This window comes from Perca flavescens, chromosome 1 (assembly GCF_004354835.1).
Source record: "Perca flavescens isolate YP-PL-M2 chromosome 1, PFLA_1.0, whole genome shotgun sequence".
In the NCBI taxonomy this organism is placed as follows: Eukaryota; Metazoa; Chordata; class Actinopteri; order Perciformes; family Percidae; genus Perca; species Perca flavescens.
The window spans coordinates 6143136-6163046 of record NC_041331.1 but is presented as its reverse complement, the minus strand read 5'-3'; the positions used below and the strand labels follow the sequence as shown (position 1 = coordinate 6163046).

Genomic DNA, 19911 nt, shown 5'->3' with positions numbered 1-19911 from the left:
ATTTAAAATAAATGGTGATAGTGCCTTATGCTGCCATTCTAATTCTAATTTAGTTTTTATTGAGATATAACTAATTCTTATTAACTGACTGTATGCAAGACAGCTGTGACTGTCTAAAATTGTAGCTACCAAACTAACATGTTTTTGTAGTTTGGAAATAAGACAAACTGTTATTTTGGTTTGATTGTTGCATGCACTTTACAGAAACTATTAATCCTTTTTGTCAAGATTTTCAGAGTTGTCAGATTTTCTGGTAAACTACTCTTTGGTTCCTAGTAGTTGAATTAAGAGTACAGTATTTTTGAAAATCTGCTTACTCTTCATGTTAACCCCTCTCTTGGTCTCGTAGTAGACAGGTATTTACAGCAATTAAATACCACCATATCTGAAACCCTTTTAACAATAGACCCAGATAAAATGTACAATAAAAGGCAAATGTGATGCCATGTTCATAGTGTGACCGCGTTTAGTCAGTTTTTAGTGTGACAGCGCTTCTTAAATTTAAGCAGGTAATGTTGAAAATAGCTCCTCACCACTTTTCATTACATTTTTGGGAGGATGATTTGGATTGATTAATTAAATAAAGTATGAGCAGCCAGTGCCTACTGATGTCTGGCAATACAAAACTAACATACTACAAAGTTGTGCACTTTCTTTGGGCTATTCAAACAAGCTGCAAAGGAGATCCATGCTTGATTAGTGTTGCCTGACCTTCTTCTTTACTGATTGGGTGATTAGAGTTCAAATCTATTGGCTGTGAAAACCACAGGACGGAGTTGATTATCAAAACGCCACCAGGTTACACACTGCACGCGTCTGCCACGTGTCCGTTTATATTTCGGCTCCCATGTTAACAGGTTAGAGCTTACACACTGCCGGCGTGAGACGCACGTCTAATGCGCGGCTCGAGACGTGCCTGCTAGAAATAGAACCAACGCCTATTTTTCACGCGAGACGCGAGCGTGTTGGAAGCGTTTCCAGGCAAAATAGAATAGGAAAATATGTTTATATGTCATTTAGACACAAATGCATATTAATAAATGACATCTTGATGTTGATGATGAAGTCTAGGTTTTGACATCAATGTAGATATAAATGTAATACAAAATTTCAGAGAAAATATTTTCAAATGTTGCACTGGTCATACAGTACGAAATATTATGTAAAATATTTTGCAGTCAATACTGCCGATGTTGTTTTGCTTTAATCAAATCAGTAGGCTATATATAAAGGGTAGTAGGATAGGCTACGATAACGTGAGTGACGTTCCAACATCAGATAGGCTGTATAGGCTCTTTACAGCTACACAGACAGCCCACTTACCCATTTTTCAGAGTTTGAATCTGTCAGCACTATGTCCCGAGATCAGCCCTCCCTGTATCTAGCAGTAGGAGCAGCGCTGCGTCAGACACGCTTCTGGTGTGTAGGACACAGAAAAATCCACGCAGCTGGGACGCAACAGAAACGCCACGCTCGCGAGACCCGTGCAGTGTGTAACCGGCCTAATAAGCATCTGGTGGCGTTAATTAAACGCCTGTTGACGTCACACACGTGGTGACGTTTATTAAACACCAGGTGGCGTTTATTAGACATGTAGTGGCGTTTAATAAACGCCAGGTGGAGCCACAAACGCCGTTCAAAACGCCGTGCGAATTGTGACCCTTTTGGCTTTCCATAACATGGGACGCTGCAGTCTACAGCCATACCCGCCTGCGATATTACGAATCCCACTATGGCCACGCCAAGACCCGCCCTTCAATTGCGTTCACACACTACTATTGGCCAGGCTCCATGCTTACATGTACATGTCCTATCCCCTGACCAATCCCCTAACCCTATCCTTAACCACTCGAGGTGAAATGCCTAACCCCAACCAATCGAGCTGCTTCGTAGGGCGGTTCTTGGCGTGGCCATAGTGGGATTCGTAATTTTGCGACCGCCTCCTATACCCTGACCAATCAGCTATCCTAACCTTGCACCGGAAGAAGAAGAAAATCAAGCGAGCTCGTGTTGTTTTCATGATTGCTTCCATCCCAACCGTCTTATTAGATATATAGCTAGCTGATAGCTAGCAGTTTTTCTGCTGTTGAATTCTGCGAAAACATGCCAGTGAGCGGTGAGTTTAACTTTCCACGAGGGGAAGTAAAGTTGCAGTTTTAGGAGCTCATGAGTGTTGTTGAGCCATAAACGCGACATTCTTCAACCTCGTGTTAAAACCTCGTTTCATATCCAACAATATATCTACGTTACTTTGACTCTATATCTTATATCTGTGGAGGGATGCTGTTAGGAAGAAGCTCTCCGAAAAGAAAAGTAGCAATACCGTTCAGAGAAACGTCAAATTCAAAGACTGCATTCAAAAGTTAACCAAAAGCTATCTGTATAACCTTCATACTGGACTGCTGGTAAAAGAGCAATAAGGTTAATATACAATAACGTTAGCTACATAACGTTGCAATGTAATCACGACAAACCTTGCAATACAGGTAAAAGAGTTGCAGAAAGCACCTCATTTACATTTTTAGAACGCCTGGCTTATTAAGATGTGATATCAAAATGTACTACTAGATTAAAAAAAAAAAGAAAAAAAAGTGGAAGGCTCAAATACTACTAGTACTTTATCATTTTTCTATAAATTATAACAATAATTAATAGATCTATGGATAAGTATTTGATAATTGCTTTTCAAATAAATTAATGGTATTCTTTCCACCTGTGCTTTTACATCTTTGACAAATCAGAATCAGCTTTATTTGTCAGGTATGAGGACAATTTTTTTTTGCTTTGGATTATACATTGCTCACAATATGCTTACTTATACAAAACAAACAACAAAAACAAACAATATATACACACTATAAAAAGTAGGGCTGGGCGATATGGAGAAAATCAAATATCACAATATTTTTGACCAAATACCTCGATATAGATACCGTAACGATATTGTAGTGTTGACTTTTGGTGCTTTCACAAAATATTTACACACTGAGATTTTTGATAAATAATCATCAGTAATGTGGATATAATGTCTAAGTGGGTAAAGGCAAATAATAGAACAGTTACAACAGTCTGGTAAGGTCAGAAAACGACATCACTCTACTGTAATGCAGCCTTTAAAACCAGGAAAAGACAACACTTATGTCATATTACGCTATCCAAAATCTAAGACGATATCTAGCTCTAATAAACAGAAAACAATATAGACAGGTTGAGGAGTGCAATGAAGAGTGCAAAGTGTGCAGGAGTAAATTATTTTTATGATAAATTATTTTAATTATAGAGCATAGTGCAAAGGATGCTGGAATAAATATGTATTATGTTATTTTATTTATATTTATAAGTATTTACAATACTTACAATATAATTATCACAATATTTTTTACCTTTTACATTGAGATCAATATTGCAGCGATATTGTAGGGTTGACTATTGGTGCTTTGACCAAATATTTACACAATGAGATTTTTGATAAATAGTCATCAGTAATGTGGATATAATTACTTGGAACTACAGCTTGCGAGCTGCAGTACCAATGAGAAAACCTGTAGGGGGATCGAAGCTGGAAAAGTTGCATAGCATGCCTTTAAGTGGGTAAAGGCAAATAATAGAACAGCTAGAACAGTCTGGTAGCTTCAGAAAAGGATATCACTTTACTGTAATAGACCATTTCTAGCCTCATATATCCATATATAAAGCCCAGCCCTAGACGCAGGTTAAATTGTTGTTGCCTGATATTTGTTGCTGTTATCGGTGGAGTAGTAGAAATGACTCTGAACTACTCTGACTGTGTGTGTACAGACAGAAGCTAGTCAGACACGTCTGTCTACTCTATAAAAGGTCTCTGTTGTCCTCTCTTTAGTCTGCTTTTGCAAAGGCTCGTTCATCATTGTCACAGAACATTTCCCACCTTCAAAAAACGGCCCTTGTTGTCAGTTAGCACAAAAAGTTTTTATTGCCAACCCCCTGACACCTGATATTTTGACATTTAGCTATTCTGGGGCCTGTTTCACAAAACCAAGATAAGGGATTAAGCCGGGATTTCCCAGTTATCCTGGATGAATTAAGCCTTGATTCGGTTTCACGAAAGCGGAGGCACATAAATCACCAAGGAGATTTATTCTGTAAAGCTAGCCTGCTCCTGACCAGGCTAACAGCCAGGATTTATTTAATCCTGGAGTCTTTTCTCATCACTCAGCAGTGGTTTTACCCTATTGTTATCAGCCTAGATTAAAATACAACAGGTGCTTATTGCTGTGTATTTAAGTACGGTTATTATTTAAAGTTGTGACTATTAAATAAATATATTTTTATTTATAATTATTCATGTGACAGTCATTGTTACTGTTATATTGTATGAAGACTGCTGTTCATATTGTTGTTAGAAGTTTGATGAATATATTATGGCAGTTGTTGAGATAATTAGAAAAGGCTGATACAATTTCAAATGTGTTTTAAATGAAGTCTGTTACTAAGGGCAATACATACAATGCTGTACATTTCTATAGTTGACCAATGCACCTTGAATTATTTTAGTTGATTTTTTTATTTTTAATTCTTTAACAATAAAGGATCATGTATGTTCCACTTCCATGTGCATTGTATTTGGCATTCTCAGCACAAAATTGATGTTGTCCAGTAAACTGGGACTATAATTTGGGAGGATTGTAACATTTAAGAACATATCCTAACTGTACAATCCTCCCAAATTATAGTCTTAGTACACTGGACCAGTAACTATCTAGTGATGTAGGCTACTGTACATTCATGTAACAACAGGGAGAGGTCATCTCAATGGTTGTTGACCTTATATTTTGGGGGGAAATAACTGATGAATATACTATGTTCCATTCATGTTTACAGTGTGCATGGACTTTATCACTTAATTATCTTCATAGTTTCTAGATTTTGGAGTCCAATTTCTTCAGTGTCTTCATTTTCTATGTCCATATATACAGGGAGCAAGGCATATAATATGTAGAGAAGGAAACTCGGCCTCTATAAAAATAAAAAAATGAAACGCGAGAAAAAGCGTGGCAGATAATAGCAGACCGACTGAATGATAGTCTAAAAATATACATTTATGAAATACTGCTCTTAACTGAAACATTTCAATGAGTCACTGTCATTTGCAAAAACCAACAGTTGTACATTTTGCATTAAATGCGAGCAGTGGAAGTTAATACAACTTAGGAAATTTATATTTTAGCCCATGAGAGAGCGGGAGGATCAGAGTGAAAGACATATTAACGCATCATATTCTAGCGTTGTAGAAAATTGATCTTCATTGTAAATTTCCTGAGTAACGTTATCTTCTGCTTACTTTTAAGGCAAAGAGTACAACTGTTAATTTGTGAAAATGATTAGTAGCCTAATCCTTGAATGGTATGATTATGACTGTTTCAATTCAGAGTAGTGGTCAGTAAATTTATATGTTTAGGCTACAATTACGCATTCAGTCGGTCCGTGATAGTCTGCCTCGCTTTCTCTTGCTGTTTCATTACAGCGGCCATGTTTCTTTTCTTTTTATACAAATAATATGTTTCACGTCATCCTACTTCCACACGAAGCTGCTGCTCACTCTGTATAAAGTATGTGCAATGCGTATTCTCCATTTTGGCATCAGTAAATCTGTGATCGACCTTGCAGTCTTTTGAGGAAAGCCGTGGACGCGCATCTATCTGAATTAGTTCAGCCTGACTCGACCTCGTCGCTCCTCCTCAGCCTGGCTCGGCCTTCGTGAAACGCACCAAGCCAGGATGCACCGATTAGACTAGGTCAAGCCTCGCTTTATCAGTTATCCTGGATTTATATATTCTGCTTTTGTGAAACAGGCCCCAGGTCATTCTCATTGTCAAGTTTGCTTTTCGTGCAATGGCTTATTCTGAAACATGGAAATCCGACCCCAAAGTCAACTGGTTAGATGATGATGAAAATAGTTGGGTTTTTTAAACCCAAATCCTCAGATGCAATGGCTTAACCTGAAGAGGTTTTGCATGTGCAGCAAAATTATGATTGTAAATGACTGATATGGTGGCAGTAGCTCAGTCTGTAGGGAGTTGGTTTGGGTCGAGTCCCCATACGGACCAAAGTGTGGTGGTGGACTGGTAGCTGGAGAGGTGCCAGTTCACCTCCAGGGCACTGCCAAGGTGCTCTTGAGCAAGGCACCGAACCCCCAAACTGCTTGGGGCGCCTTTTCATGGGCAGCTCCCTCACTCTGACATCACTCCATTAGGGGTGTGTGTGTGTGTGTGTGTGTGTGTGTGTGTGTGTGTGTGTGTGTGTGTGTGTGTGTGTGTGTGTGTGTGTGTGTGTGTGTGTGTGTGTGTGTGTGTGTGTGTGTGTGTGTGTGTGTGTGTGTGTGTGTGTGTGTGTGTGTGTGTGTGTGTGTGTGTGTGTGTGTGTGTGTGTATTCAGGCCTGTATGTGATCTAATAACAAGAAGAGTGAAAACACTGTAATTTCCCCTTGCGGGATTAATAAAGTATACATTATTATTAGTAATATTAACTGTCACAAAACACACATCCATGGTGAAAAGGCATGTATTAAAAAGATGGATTTTCAATATCAGATCACACAAAAATTGGATTTTAATTGGAGAATTGATCATTTTAACCCCCTTTCAGCCCTATTTTTGATAATTTATTGTGTAAGAAATTTATTAAGCACATATGCCAAACAGTGTCAGCCCCCTGCTTCTTAAATATGCAGTTTCTCTCCTTGTTATATTGTAGTATAACATAGCTTGAACCTGCGACTCCATGATTAATCAATTGATAGGAAAAAAATAATAGACTTTTTGTAATCGATAATGGAAAATAATAGTTTCAGCCAAACTGTACTTTTTGCTTTGGAGGCAGTAATAGCATTGTTGGTAGCAACAAGATAGACGTTGTCGATGAAGCTAGAACCTTTCATGTGTCTCTGTGGCTGGCGGCGGGGGTCCACGTTGGCCCAGCAACACCTCCTGTATCCTGGTCCGGTTACTAAGGTCTTGTGTGTAACACTAGTTTTTTGTTTTTCCTGTTCAACAGAAGCGCTTGTTCAAGCCAAGATTCCCCAGGATCTGGTGAAGGATCTGGGTGTGGAGGTGAGTCACTATGTATTCCAGATGCGTCACTCGGACACAGTTTCCCATCATATTGTGCAAACACTTTCCTGAGAAGAAAGTGAGATTAGATCTAGTGCTGAAACTTTTTTTTATGCGTCGATTAGTCAATAGTAAATAATCTGCAACCTTTTTGATAATCAGTTTATTGTTCTTCTCATTTTTCAGGAAAAAATGAAAAAATCCATTATGAGGATGAGAGTAGGGAATTTGATACTTTTTAGGCAACAACAGGGTCACATTGTCCATTTCTTTTACCGTCTATGCATGTAAGTAGGTCTTTTGTAGATTAGGGTGAACTCGTGTGTGTTGTAGTGTGTTGTGTTTTGCCGGTTGTAGCTAGCATGCTAGCGGTTAGCCACCTCGTTCTCAATGGCAAAACACTGCTACAACACACACGAGTTCACCCTAATCTACAAAAGAAATTGTATAGAACTACTTACCGGCAATTTCCACTGGATGCAGAACGTCTCCGGAACGTCGACGGAGTCATTAGGTTTCCATTAAAGTCAGTGTGTGCATTTCCGCAGATTGCGGAACGTCTGCGTCTCTACTCCGTCCCAGTTCCGTCAGTCCGCAGCCCTCCACAGCAGATACGCAGAGCTTCTACTTTTGACGGACGACGGAGAGCTCCGCAGCAATTCAGCACACGGCAGATAGTGCGTGACAGGAAGTCGAGCACAGAAACAAAATAAATATCCGGTTAATTTTCAAAATAAAATACACCGTGCTCACGGCGGATCATATTTTCCTGCACTACACCTTGAAAACACAGCACGGAGTTGTTTCCCCTCTACTCCTCTGGATGGAAATGAACTGTTTTGTGGCTATATTCTACGTGAATTCGCGAGAACTTGTGGGTCTCATGACTACAGCTGTCAGTCACGGCCGCAGCCGTTCCGCAACAAATCCGGACCCGGTGGGTATTGACGGACGGCGGAGCACGCAGCAGACACGCAGCGGAGCCGGTCCGCAGCCGTTGCGCATGCTGTGGAAATGAGGAGTTCCATGTCCCTCGTCTGCAGGTATTCCACGCAAACTTGGAAGTGCGCCCTCGTTTAGAAGAAGTCTTCCGGCTCATCCTGCCTTGTACAGGCCGAAGTTGGAGAAACAGCCAGCTGATGTGGTGTTAGCTAAAGTGGTTAGCATACACCAAATGTTTGGGCCAATGACGTAGACGGCCCTTGCGATTTTGAACAGATCACCTGGAGACTGAAGGCAGGTTACATTCAGAAACTCGCATCTCACTCAAATCAGCATGGATGTTTTTTTTTTTTCTCAAGTTTGTATGCCTGTGGAAGCACCAGAGACACAAAATAACACCCCAAATCCCAAATCTTTTTTTCATAATACGTGCACTTTAAAATGTTAGGGTATTTTCACACTTGCCGTTTTCTGCAGAAGCGGCCGCCAGTAGCTCCCATGAACTTTGCTACATATTGTTTTAATTTGTTTTCTTTCTGTCTTTACATGATACATATGTCTCAGAGCGGCTGCTCTCAGCTCGTCATTATATTATGTTGCAGCGAACTTGCAACTGCAGCGAGCGATGTCTGCATGGCGTGTTTTGAAAGTAATCACAGTTGCAACCTCTTCATCGGCATTGCTATCCATGTTAACTGATTAAGTTGCAGAGCATGTTGCAGAGGCGACGTCTCCCTGCCGTCCCCGCACACGTCAAGCTGCCGACACATGATCGGCGGCAAAACCGCTCTGCGCTGGCTGTGCCATTGTTTTCCTACGGGGAGAGCGCCGGAGACAGAGGAAGTGCTACCCTTGGCAAAGCGCAGCGCTCAGAATTGCTGCCAAGCGCTGCGCTTAAATATTATTTCAGCTTTGGCCTCATTACTGCTGATCTTTCAAGCCGCAACTAAAACCAGAAGCAATGATGACGTATACCTGCACTGCACAAATTATTATTATAAATTGCATGAAATCAGGTAGCGTGTAGTAGTGTATCTACTGCAAGTTAATCAAGTGCAAGACACAAATAAGTCAGCAGCTTCCTGCTCACACAAATTGGACGCATTAAAGGAATAACGAAATAACGAATCGTTTCTTAATTTTCCGATTTTGAATTTCTTCATTCAATATGAAAAAGGATGATAGACAGATTATATTGCTTTTTCCACTCAACAATCATTAGACAGCTTATGTCAAAGCTGTAGAGGAAAAACAACCCAATTTACATCTCTGTAAACATCCTTCCTTTCCAGTCTCTGTCCAGGACTCATGCCCAGGCCTTCGCCCAGGCCTTCCTGAAGAATAGCATTCGGCAGCACAGACACCATGAGATGAAGGACATGTTGAAGCGCAAGGCGTTGATCCTGGGCTACGCCAGGCCCAAGAAGGACAAGTCCAAGAGGAACAGCAAGAAAGCCAAGGGGCTGAATGCTCGGCAGAAGAGGGAAAGGAAGATCTTCCAGATCAAGCCCGAGCACCAGAGGTAGGTGAGGTGTAGGGCTGGGCAATGTGGATATTCTTGACCAAATACCTCAATGTCGATATTGCGACGATATGTTGTAGGCTTGACAATTGGTGCTTCAACAAAATATTATTTACACAATGAGATTTTTGATAAATAATCATCAGAAATGTCGATTTAATGACAAGTGTGTAAAGGCAAATAACAGAACAGCTAGAACAGTCTGAGTTCAGAAAATTACATCATTTTACTCTAATGCAGCCTTCAAAACCAGGAAAAGACCACACTTGATATATTAGGATTTTACAATATCCAAAATCTAAGACGATATCTAGTCTCGCATCACAATATAGATATATCGATATGTTGCCCATTGAGGAGCAATCTGAAGGATCTTCATATGGAAAGAAATGTGATTGGAACAGTGATGTACATGGTGGCATCACAAATATTATTGTCAAAATTGATAGTGATACACGTTATATAGCATATAATATTCCGACAATATAGACAATATTCCTCTAAGCTGTTTAAATGGCTAATCAAAGTGACTAGTCCACTAATATTCCTGTTTACATGTAGCCGTGCAAAATAGGATGTTTTTCTAAAGTGTTCCACTGGTGGTAGACTTGTTGGACTGTGTGAACACACAGCGTCCCTCTTTCATTCCTTCATCCAGCTTCTAGAAAAGGTTGGCGTAGCGATGTTTGCTCATTTTTTTTTTAAAAACCTGTTTATATCCAAGTCTTTCATAATGTCCAAAAGTAGCTCCTTGTTTTCTTTTGGTCATGCATCGCTATCGCAGCCCTGCAAACTGTCGGCTGGTTGGTTTGTGTACAGCAACCATAGCAACGCACAGAGCTGACCACAAACGGAAAACAGGCTGTAAACTGCGGTGGAAACCCGGGTTGAGACGCATATTCCCAATGCGCTGTATACATGTCCAAAGAATGCTTCTAAAAACAGCATACCAAACTTAATCGGCAACTGTTTAAGTCAAAGAAGACTAAATATCTAAAACAGAATATGCTGATTACATGACCTGTATCAAATTTGGAATGTATATTCGGAATAATAGTGGAATAATACTGGAATAATAGTGTACTCACCGTCCTTTATTATTGTCATTGTAGATACGAACTTTTCCTGCCTCTGCATGAACTCTGGAGACAGTACGTCATCGACCTGTGCGGTGGTTTGAAACCAACGAGGTAAGTCAGTTTGGAGCGCCACACAGACGTGAACCCTGGCCTTCCTCAACAAGAGCTCATTTAATGAAACAACAGAAGTTCTTGGTACTTTCACCCGTGCACTCAGTCTCATGTGTGTTTACAGCAATCCACAGTTAGTGCAACAGAAGCTTCTGAAGGCAGACTTCCACGGTGCCATCATCACAGGTACATGTCGAGTTTTCTCCAAAATGAGCATCACAATGACTTTATTCAGTATCACTATGCAGTAGAGGTGTTGAAATGAATCAAATAATCGATGCATCGAATCGAGGACATGGACGATGCTGCATCGATAATCGGCAGGCTCATAATCAATTATTTCTGTTTACAATTTTATGTAGGCCTAACAACATTTCTGTTGACATATTCTGTTATGTTTTGCACATTCAGGAAGTGCCATGTGCTCAGTGCGGTAGTTTTATGTATCCAATTTATTTAGTATTAGAGCACTGCAGAATGTTTTGTTTTTTGAAGCTTCAAAAGCTATGAATTAAATATCCTACGTGGCTTTAATAGAAAAATGCATTTGACGCATCGTGATGCATCGAGATATCGAATTGAATCGCTGACATGATAATCATAATCGAATCGGGAGATCAGTGAAGATTCACACCTCTACTATCCAGTGGTTGAAGTTATAGATAAAGATACCGGGGAAAGGGTCAGGTGCGTGCAGGTGTCGTAAAAACAACAGAAGTTAGTCGTTTGTAGTTTGTCTGCTGATTTGGCTGCTCACCATCACGGTCAGCAGCCGTGGCTGTGGCACAGATCTAATGGAGGCTCTTTGTTACCCTTAACGTGACGTGTCCACGGGGGCGTTTCTCCACAGCAGGGGTCACCCCGCCTCCAGCAATGGACACTTGCTGCGATGGCTGCACCTGATTGGACCAACGCTTAACTCATGGGGCTGTCTGCTCCTGGATTTCAAAATTGACCCACATGGCGGCTCGTTTGGAAACTATAAAAAATAGTTCACTGAAATGTGTTTCTGAAAACATTTTAGTGTAAGAAATAGGCTATGCAGCTGCTGAATCGGTCTTCATTTCAGATCGACAAATGCCACTTTAAAAGATTTTTGAGAGTTTTTGAGACGCTGCCTGTAGACACGGACCATTAGCTCCCAATTCCCACAGATGTAATCCAGGGAATTTCTTTTCCTCCTAAATTCGGTGGAACGGATATTGACCAAAGCATTATAGCAGACCACATGTGGTCGCCTCTAAAAACTGTCGCTGCCAGCACAACTTGCTCTGTGGGCGACACTTACAGCAGCAAAGAAGAATTTGTGGTTGGTCTGCAAGCGGAGAGCTAGCAGAGAGCTTACGTTAGCAAACAGCTGTTTTATCAGTTTTGTTTGTGGCTAAATTACGTGGTATCGGTGCTTTGCGTTGTGTACTCACCGATACCAGCATTTTAGGTGGTATCCGAGGCTTTTCCAATGCTGGCATTCAAACAACTCTAATGTACAGTGTTAATGTGATATTAAGACTCTTTGTTGATCCCGCAACACTGCTGTTTACCTACTACTACTAATGGTTTGTTCCTTTTCTCTCTCACAGTGGTCCGATCTAAGTGCCCATCATATGTAGGAACTACAGGGATTCTGGTCCAAGAGTTCAAACACATCTTCAAAATCATCACCAAAGAAAACAAACTGAAAGGTGAGACAGCTGGATGTGTCTCACTCACTAAAACCCACCTTTAGCTCTTGGTGGTCAATAGGTGGGTCAGATAACTGGGTTTCCTGGGTTACCTTTAGGGCTGTGCAATTAATTGAATTTCGATTTCAATTTCGATTTTGGCTCCCAATGATCACCAAAATAGTATAATCGAAAAATTTGCAAGAACACTCTTATTTTGTCTTGTGTTTTGAATGACACGCGCACATCCGCCCCTCCTTCCCAAAGCCAGTCAGGGAGGCAAGTCGTGTACATGTCATCCGCTGGAATTTAAAAACTCAGCACAAGTAAAGATGGCAGCAGCGTTTGGTGAGCAAAAAAAGGCAAAACCAACTCAGTTGTCCTCAACAGAACAGCTAACGTGACTAACCCTGCGGTCCCTCTGCCCCCCCGCTGTAGTAGACGTTGTATTCCCCTGACACACTGTATTCGCTTACTGTTTAAAACTTTTTCCAGCTTAGTGGGGGTGCATAGGCATACTGCTAAAACCAACATGAAAAAACATAGTAATGTTCCTCATCATTTTAGTTTAGTTGTTAAACTGTATGTAAATGAGCAGGGATGTTAAATCACCTGTTTCACGTAACGTTACTCTAAGGTACCGTCTATGTGCTGGATTTTTCCTAAGCTTAGCTAGCAAATAAGCCCACTGACAGCGACATTATTGTTGATATTTTGGCAGAATGTTTAGTAATGAGTAGTAGTGGTCATAGTGAGTGAACATGTGATGTGGAACTGTTCATTAGCTGTGTAACGTTTTGTGTGATATCTGTAAAGCTGCACCGACTCACAGTAGTAAAACAGATTTTATTCTGATCCAAGGACTCTGTGAGATAAAGGACACTAACCGATTATACCCTGGACACTATCCATTATATCCAACTGTTAATGAGTAATCGTGTTAAATAATCGTGATTTCAATATTGACCAAAATAATCATGATTATTTTTTCCATAATCGAGTAGCCCTAAGTGATGATGATCCATACATTATGAGGTTAACACATTAGTTCCTCTGTTCTTTTCTCTCCCTCCACATGCTGTGGGACAGTGATCCCTAAGAGGAACAGCGTGTTTGCAGTGGAGGTCAACGGCTTCGTCTCCCACATCTATGGAAGCAAGTTTGAGCAGCGAGCCAGTGAACGCTCCGCCAAGAAGTTTAAAGTGAGAGGAACCATCGACCTGTGATGCATCACTACAGGAAGCTGTTTTCCATCACTACAGGAAGCTGTTTTCCATCACTACAGGAAGCTGTGTGCCATCACTACAGGAAGCTGTGTGCCTCAATGAAAGAGACATTAGACTCTCAGACTTCTACTGACCTTTATAGGCAGTCGGAAGGAACTGCCACAACAATGACCAACGTGTAGCTGGTGCATTGTGGTTATTTATTGTCTATGGAAGTGGTTCTTAAAGTGGGGTCATGGGGGGGTTCCAGGAGGTCCCCAGCAAATAGGCAAAAACATATTTTTGACTTTATTTTTCATACCACATACTGTAAAACCACATCTTAAAGATCATTTTACACCTTTTGGTTCAGTTTTCACCTTGCTGAATATTGACAACTTTCACAAATGGGTATGAAATGTTGATCAAATACGTATCTGACGCACTGTAATACAGATGTAGACTACTTAATCTGACACGCCTTATTTTTCATGAGCTACTTGATCCGAATACTGAAGGTCCTGGTTCAAAAACGTTAAGTTAATAACCTGAATGTATTGATATGATGTGAATGAAAGAGGAACTGGAGAATGTGGCCCCTGAAACTGCAAAGAGAAGACGTGTCACTCTGTTGGAGTTGCGTGAACTACAGAAACACTCGGTCCACTCACCATCGTACAGAGTGGAGCTTCTTCCTTTAAAACAGATCTTTGGCTGAGTACAGACAGCGGCTGCAGACAACACAGAGTGGATTTCTTGTTCCTGGTTGTAGTTGTTAACCTAATCTTTGATCAGATGTATGTGGATTTAAACACATGCTTTTTTTTTTTTTTTTTAGTAAAAAAAAATCAACCCTAGCCCAGCTATACGTAATAAAATGCCAGCCCTGTTGAGTAACTTATATTGGTGTGCACTGATTAAACTGTTGAGTACAAAACAGCAGTAAACCAGTAATAAGTCTTTTTCAGAAGTTTGCTCACAGTGGAGTGAAAAAACAAACCGGAGACTTTATTGCATCCCTTTTTTTTTTTTTCTTTCTCGGGAGTCCTTGAACTGATTGATTACATTTCAAATATGTCATATTATGAGCAAGATGGAGAAAATGTCCACTGTTTAACAGCAGTATTCAGTTTGTTTAACTAATTCAGTTTGATTATGTGATGTTTATTGTACAGTAGAGGACAGTGCACCCTTTTTATAACCGAACATGTCAAACATGGTTGGCTGTACGCTTTACTGGAATACAAATACAACTCTTTGTCTGTGTACTTTCCTGCTCCTGGAGATGTCTAACACTTTGCCTCTCACACGTTTCCTTGTTAGAGAACTCGTCTATAGCCACATATTGACAGAGCTGAGCTGAAGGAGTCTGTGCTTCCACAGTGCAGTATTGTAGTAGACACAAACACTTTTCGTCAGCGTGCTATTTAAGGGCACCTGAGAGGCCTGCAGCAGGCAGAGGTTTCACTCAGATCAGATTACAGATCAAGATTAATAACACTGCAGAATCCAGACTTTCAGGTTTGTATCTGGTACATTGTGTGAAGCTAAACATCGGTGTGTCCCAGTGCTGTAGCGTTAATGAGGACAGTTGTGTAAGCTGTTTGTGACTCCACTGTCAAGTCATTCACATTCAAACTAGGCACATCTTTGTCTTTTTTTCCGATAATTATGGCTGTGTTACTACAAATCTGGATGTGAGTTTATTTTATCGAATTTTGGAAGTGCAACCTTAGCTCCTATGATAAGTCTATAATAAACTGTAGCCAATCTACAGAAACTCAGATCCTTAAGGACAATTTGTCCTCGTAGAAACCCATTAAAATTACATTTTTTTAATCCCATCATCACTGCAGGATAAAATCATATCAGACTTTTAATGTAGAGCACTGGCTTTAACATTGTAGTTTTTGCTATTTTCCACCAGACTGAGACATTTTTGTCTCAATCCTATGAGGCAAGTAAATGCTATGTTTCCACTTGGGTTATTGCTGCTGCATTATGGAGCACTGCAGCATTTGATGCATCAAAATCAATGTTGTTGCTAGTCATTGACGTATCCCCAGACTGTGGAAAGAAAATTAAAAATCACCACAAAAAACCAAACAGGCATTTAAAGAGTTAACATTCTGAAAATGAATGAATATTTGGTAGTTCTAATCAGGACCAATGTAGTTAAAATTCAAACTCCGTAAAAGTGGAACATTATTACTATATCATATTTTTATAGCAGTTTTAGGAAGGGGACTTTATTTTATTTTTTTAAATCTGACACTGCACAAAAAAATTAAAATGCAACAAAATCAATGTTGATAATCATTGACATATCCCAGGCTGTGAAAAAAGTCCCATTATCATTTGGTATAAAGAAAATCTTTTTATTTTAGTTTTTGTCCATAACAACAGTGGCATTTAAAGGGTTAAAATTGTGAAAATATATTTGACCAAATATTTGGTCGTGATGATCAGCACTGAAGTTTTAACTCCGTAAAAGTGGTCAAAAATATGAATGTGTAATTTGATGGCAGTTTGTTTTACGGACATTTACGTCCTCTAAGGACTTCTAAATGCAACTTTTTTTTAAATATTTTTGTATTGTGTATAATGCCAACTAATGAAGCTCAGCGTAAATTCTTCCAGGAAGACTTCTAAACTAAACACTTCTCTCTCTTCCTAAAACTGATCAGCTGTTTCGAGGCGTTCAATTTTCAGTCAAACCAACCAGAATTGGCCGTGAATTTCACGAGCCAATCACAGCATGACATCCCTGCTTTAAATCTGTTCTTCTCTGCTGCTGGCAGTTATTATTTCAGGCAAAGCGTGCAACCCTCCTCCTCCCCTACCAGCTCCAGTCATCGACGGCACTGTCTAGACTCCATCGGGTGAGGATGGGGATATGTCTAGGCTTCTCTACCCCTATAAAAATTATTTTTATAAAACGATGGAGTCTAATCTCCAAAGACTGTACATTACATATTACAATAATCTATCTGCTTCTTCAGGTACACATTCAGCCAGTTGGAATGAAAAGAACACACCATAATATGCCTGTTTAGTAAGCTGGATGTGATGGTCGCATTCCTACACTTATAAAACGCAATTCAATGTGGAAGTAATCCTGAAGTAATCCAAGTATTCAGAATACGTTACTCAGATTGAGTAACGTAACGGAATACGTTACAAATTACATTTGTGGGCATGTATTCTGTATTCTGTAACGAAATACGTTTTGAAAGTATCCTTCCCAACACTGTCTGCAACGAAGTCTCTCCTGGTTGAAATGCACTGGCCAAGCTATATGTCTTTTTCACAGCAGACATTTGGACATGTAAGAGCAGTGAAAATAATAAAATGAGTGATGGCTGAATTCCATTAGTTTCGGGGTCCTGCATACAGTACTGTCTTACTGTCAGGACTGACTGGGACACTTAAATAGAATGGAACCAGCATTTATGTAATTAGCAACACCTGTGCTTCTCCCTTTATGACAAGTCAAACTGTCTTCTGTGTAAAATGCCTACTACTCTATCTCAACTGCACAGTGGAAGAATAGAATTCCCCTCAGCCTATGTTAATAAAGTCATTGTGATTAAAATGTTCTCGTGTGCACTTACTGTGACTTGGATGTGACTCGGGCGTGAGGACTAGAAGCACAAACACGTTTGTGTTTGATCACTTGATCAAGCCGACTTCTGAAAAGAGCAATTTAACGTGCATGAAATGACAAACGAGTTGGCAGCGTGTCAGTTTGTCATCTTGTTTTTTTACTGCAGCAGTCAGACAACACTGAAACTGATTGTGAAACGTGAGATATCATCAGCTCAGAGATTTCACTCTCTGTTGATGTAGTAGATTGCGAAAGGGTTCTCGACTGCTGTAGAAAGTACCTGATCTTTAATGCAATATCTACATTGCCCGTTATCAGAAACCATTCATCCAGTGTTCCAAAGGCATATTCTGTGTAATAATCTGATATCATTTTAAAAGGCTAACTGAGAAAACATTGTAGAACCCATAAGCAATTATGTAAGCACATAACGTAATCTGAAAACTGCTGCCCTGGTTAAAAAAAACAATGCAACTGATCTCAGCTGGTATTCTGTCTATAATGGAGTGGAATGAAAATTTCTAAGTGAACCCAAACTTTTGACTGGTAGTGTGTGTGTATATATATATATATATCATATAGATGTTTAAAAGGTGTAGAATGCTAATTTCATTTTAAATTCAACTGATAGCTGGAAGTGGAGGAGGAAAAATGATTATAGATTAAATCAACAGGCATGACGAAGCATGATGAAGAATTTCAGTTCTCAAAATGTTTCCATTCTGTAAATGCTGGCATTCCCTTCTGTAGAAGGTTTTGTGTCACACTTAAAATGTAGCTCCCTCCCCGTCACCTCTTGAAGAATGGGCTGGTCTTAAAGCTGGACTTACTTTGGAAACTCCCATTGCGCCACAAAGCTTTAAGTACTTAAACACAGCAGCTTGTCTCCTCAGAAAGACAAGACAAACTATCAGAGAAAAGACACTGACAACAGGACTCTTGTTGACTTGTTAACTAGAAACTAAGACACCATGGCTGTACAGCTCATGTTTACTCAGGATAATCGGGACCGGATCCACGCTGTGGAGAACTCATTTGGGCCAAAAGGGAAGCCCTTGTCCAAGCCGGGTCGGGTCCTGATTGGAGAGGGCCGGCTGATGAAGCTGAGCCGCCGGGGGCCACAGCCTAAAGTCTTCTTCCTCTTCAACGATGTGCTGGTGTACGGCAGCATCATTCTGAACGGCCGTTGGAACAAAAACAGAAGATCATTCCTCTAGGTGAGCAACTCATCTGCTTCTCCTCAACACTTGATCCAACTAGACAAAAACTCCCTGAGGAAGATTAGGCTTGATTGCTCCATCATTTTTAGGGTTTTGAAATGCTTTGACAGTTAAAAGTGATCCTCAGACTCACAGAGTAAAAGGTGAAGAATGAGAACAAAGGGCCAAAACATTCAGAAGCAACAGGTTTACACTGAGAGACAATTGGTGGTCGGTCTGATCGGCCTACATCTCTGCAGCTACAGGCAGTGACAATGTTTAGATGACATTTTGAAACAAGGGATGGTTGTAACTGCTGGCTCACATGCTTGGTGACCATCTGATAATGTTCCTTTGTTACCTTGTCTTAAACTATTCTTTCATAATTTCAGAGGACATCCAGCTGGAGGACTTGGAGGACAGCGTGACAATGAGGAACCAATGGTTGATCCGCACACCACGCAAGTCCTTCTACGTGTCAGCCGTCTCAGACGAGGAGAAGCGAGCCTGGATGGAACACATCGAGGACTGGCGGTCCAGACTGGTGCAGAGCGGTGGCTGCAGGCCCGGCTCCACCTTCGCCGTCACCTGGATCCCCGACCACGCCTCTGCGGTCTGCATGCGCTGCTCCGACAAGTTCACCGTGGCCCAGCGGCGACACCACTGCCGGAGATGCGGTTTCGTGGTCTGCGGTGCGTGCTCCAAGAAGCGAGCGGTAATCCAACACATTCACCCGACTAAGCAGTTGAGGGTCTGCACCACATGTCACTCGAGTCTTTCCACGACGGACGCAAAAACCCAAGAGAGGTCTCGTCAGAGGGGAGACAGCACAGAGAAGATCGGCTCGGATGAAGATGAACTGGAGGGATCCAGTGTGGAAGAGGAGGCAGAGGAGCAGATGGAGGACCATGATCCCAGCAGGTGGATGGAGACCCAGATGGACCCCTGGTCTACCTTAAACCAGACCATTTGAGGCCCCAAACATGAAGCACACCAAGAGTGCTGCAGCCACTCAGAACGCACCTGGCGTTGGACTTTCTATAACATGGACACAACACTGATGCAGCTTTGTGCAGTCGGTCATGAACATAACAAGACAATAATGTATTAAGTTAAACTATTTTGTACATACTTTATTTATTGATGTGAATACTTTGTCTGTTCACATTGTGCTGTTTGTGGGAACACTGCTGCTGTGAAGTCCTTGATTTGCTCTGACCATGTGGTCAGAGGATTTGGAGTAGAACACTAAAGCTAGGCCTCAGTCTGCCTTAGTCTGACTAGTTTTAATTTAAGACTACCTCCTGTGGAAAGGACATCCTGGGCTTTCTAGTGATGTCACACACATGGGGGTGTGGCCAACAGAACACTTCTTCTGCAGCAAATTGAATTAATTAATCTAAACTCATTGAATTTATATTATGTAAATGTGCTGTGCTGTGCTGTGCTGTGCATTTTGTGGAAAAGATTGACCCGATGTCAACTACAAGTGTTAA

General features: G+C 40.8%; 1 protein-coding gene and 1 pseudogene across 1 annotated transcript; both read left to right on the top strand.

The window, feature by feature from the left end:
* Window positions 1-1971: 1971 nt before the first annotated feature.
* Window positions 1972-14867, top strand: pop4 (POP4 homolog, ribonuclease P/MRP subunit). The gene is made up of 7 exons (XM_028576735.1): window positions 1972-2116; window positions 7034-7089; window positions 9324-9553; window positions 10666-10743; window positions 10868-10929; window positions 12324-12425; window positions 13494-14867. Exons 1-7 carry the CDS (start codon window positions 2104-2106, stop codon window positions 13628-13630), a joined length of 678 nt encoding a protein of 225 aa, XP_028432536.1. The 5' UTR covers window positions 1972-2103; the 3' UTR covers window positions 13631-14867.
* Window positions 14868-18102: 3235 nt separating this feature from the next.
* Window positions 18103-19689, top strand: LOC114559187 (pleckstrin homology domain-containing family F member 2-like; annotated as a pseudogene).
* Window positions 19690-19911: the final 222 nt, after the last annotated feature.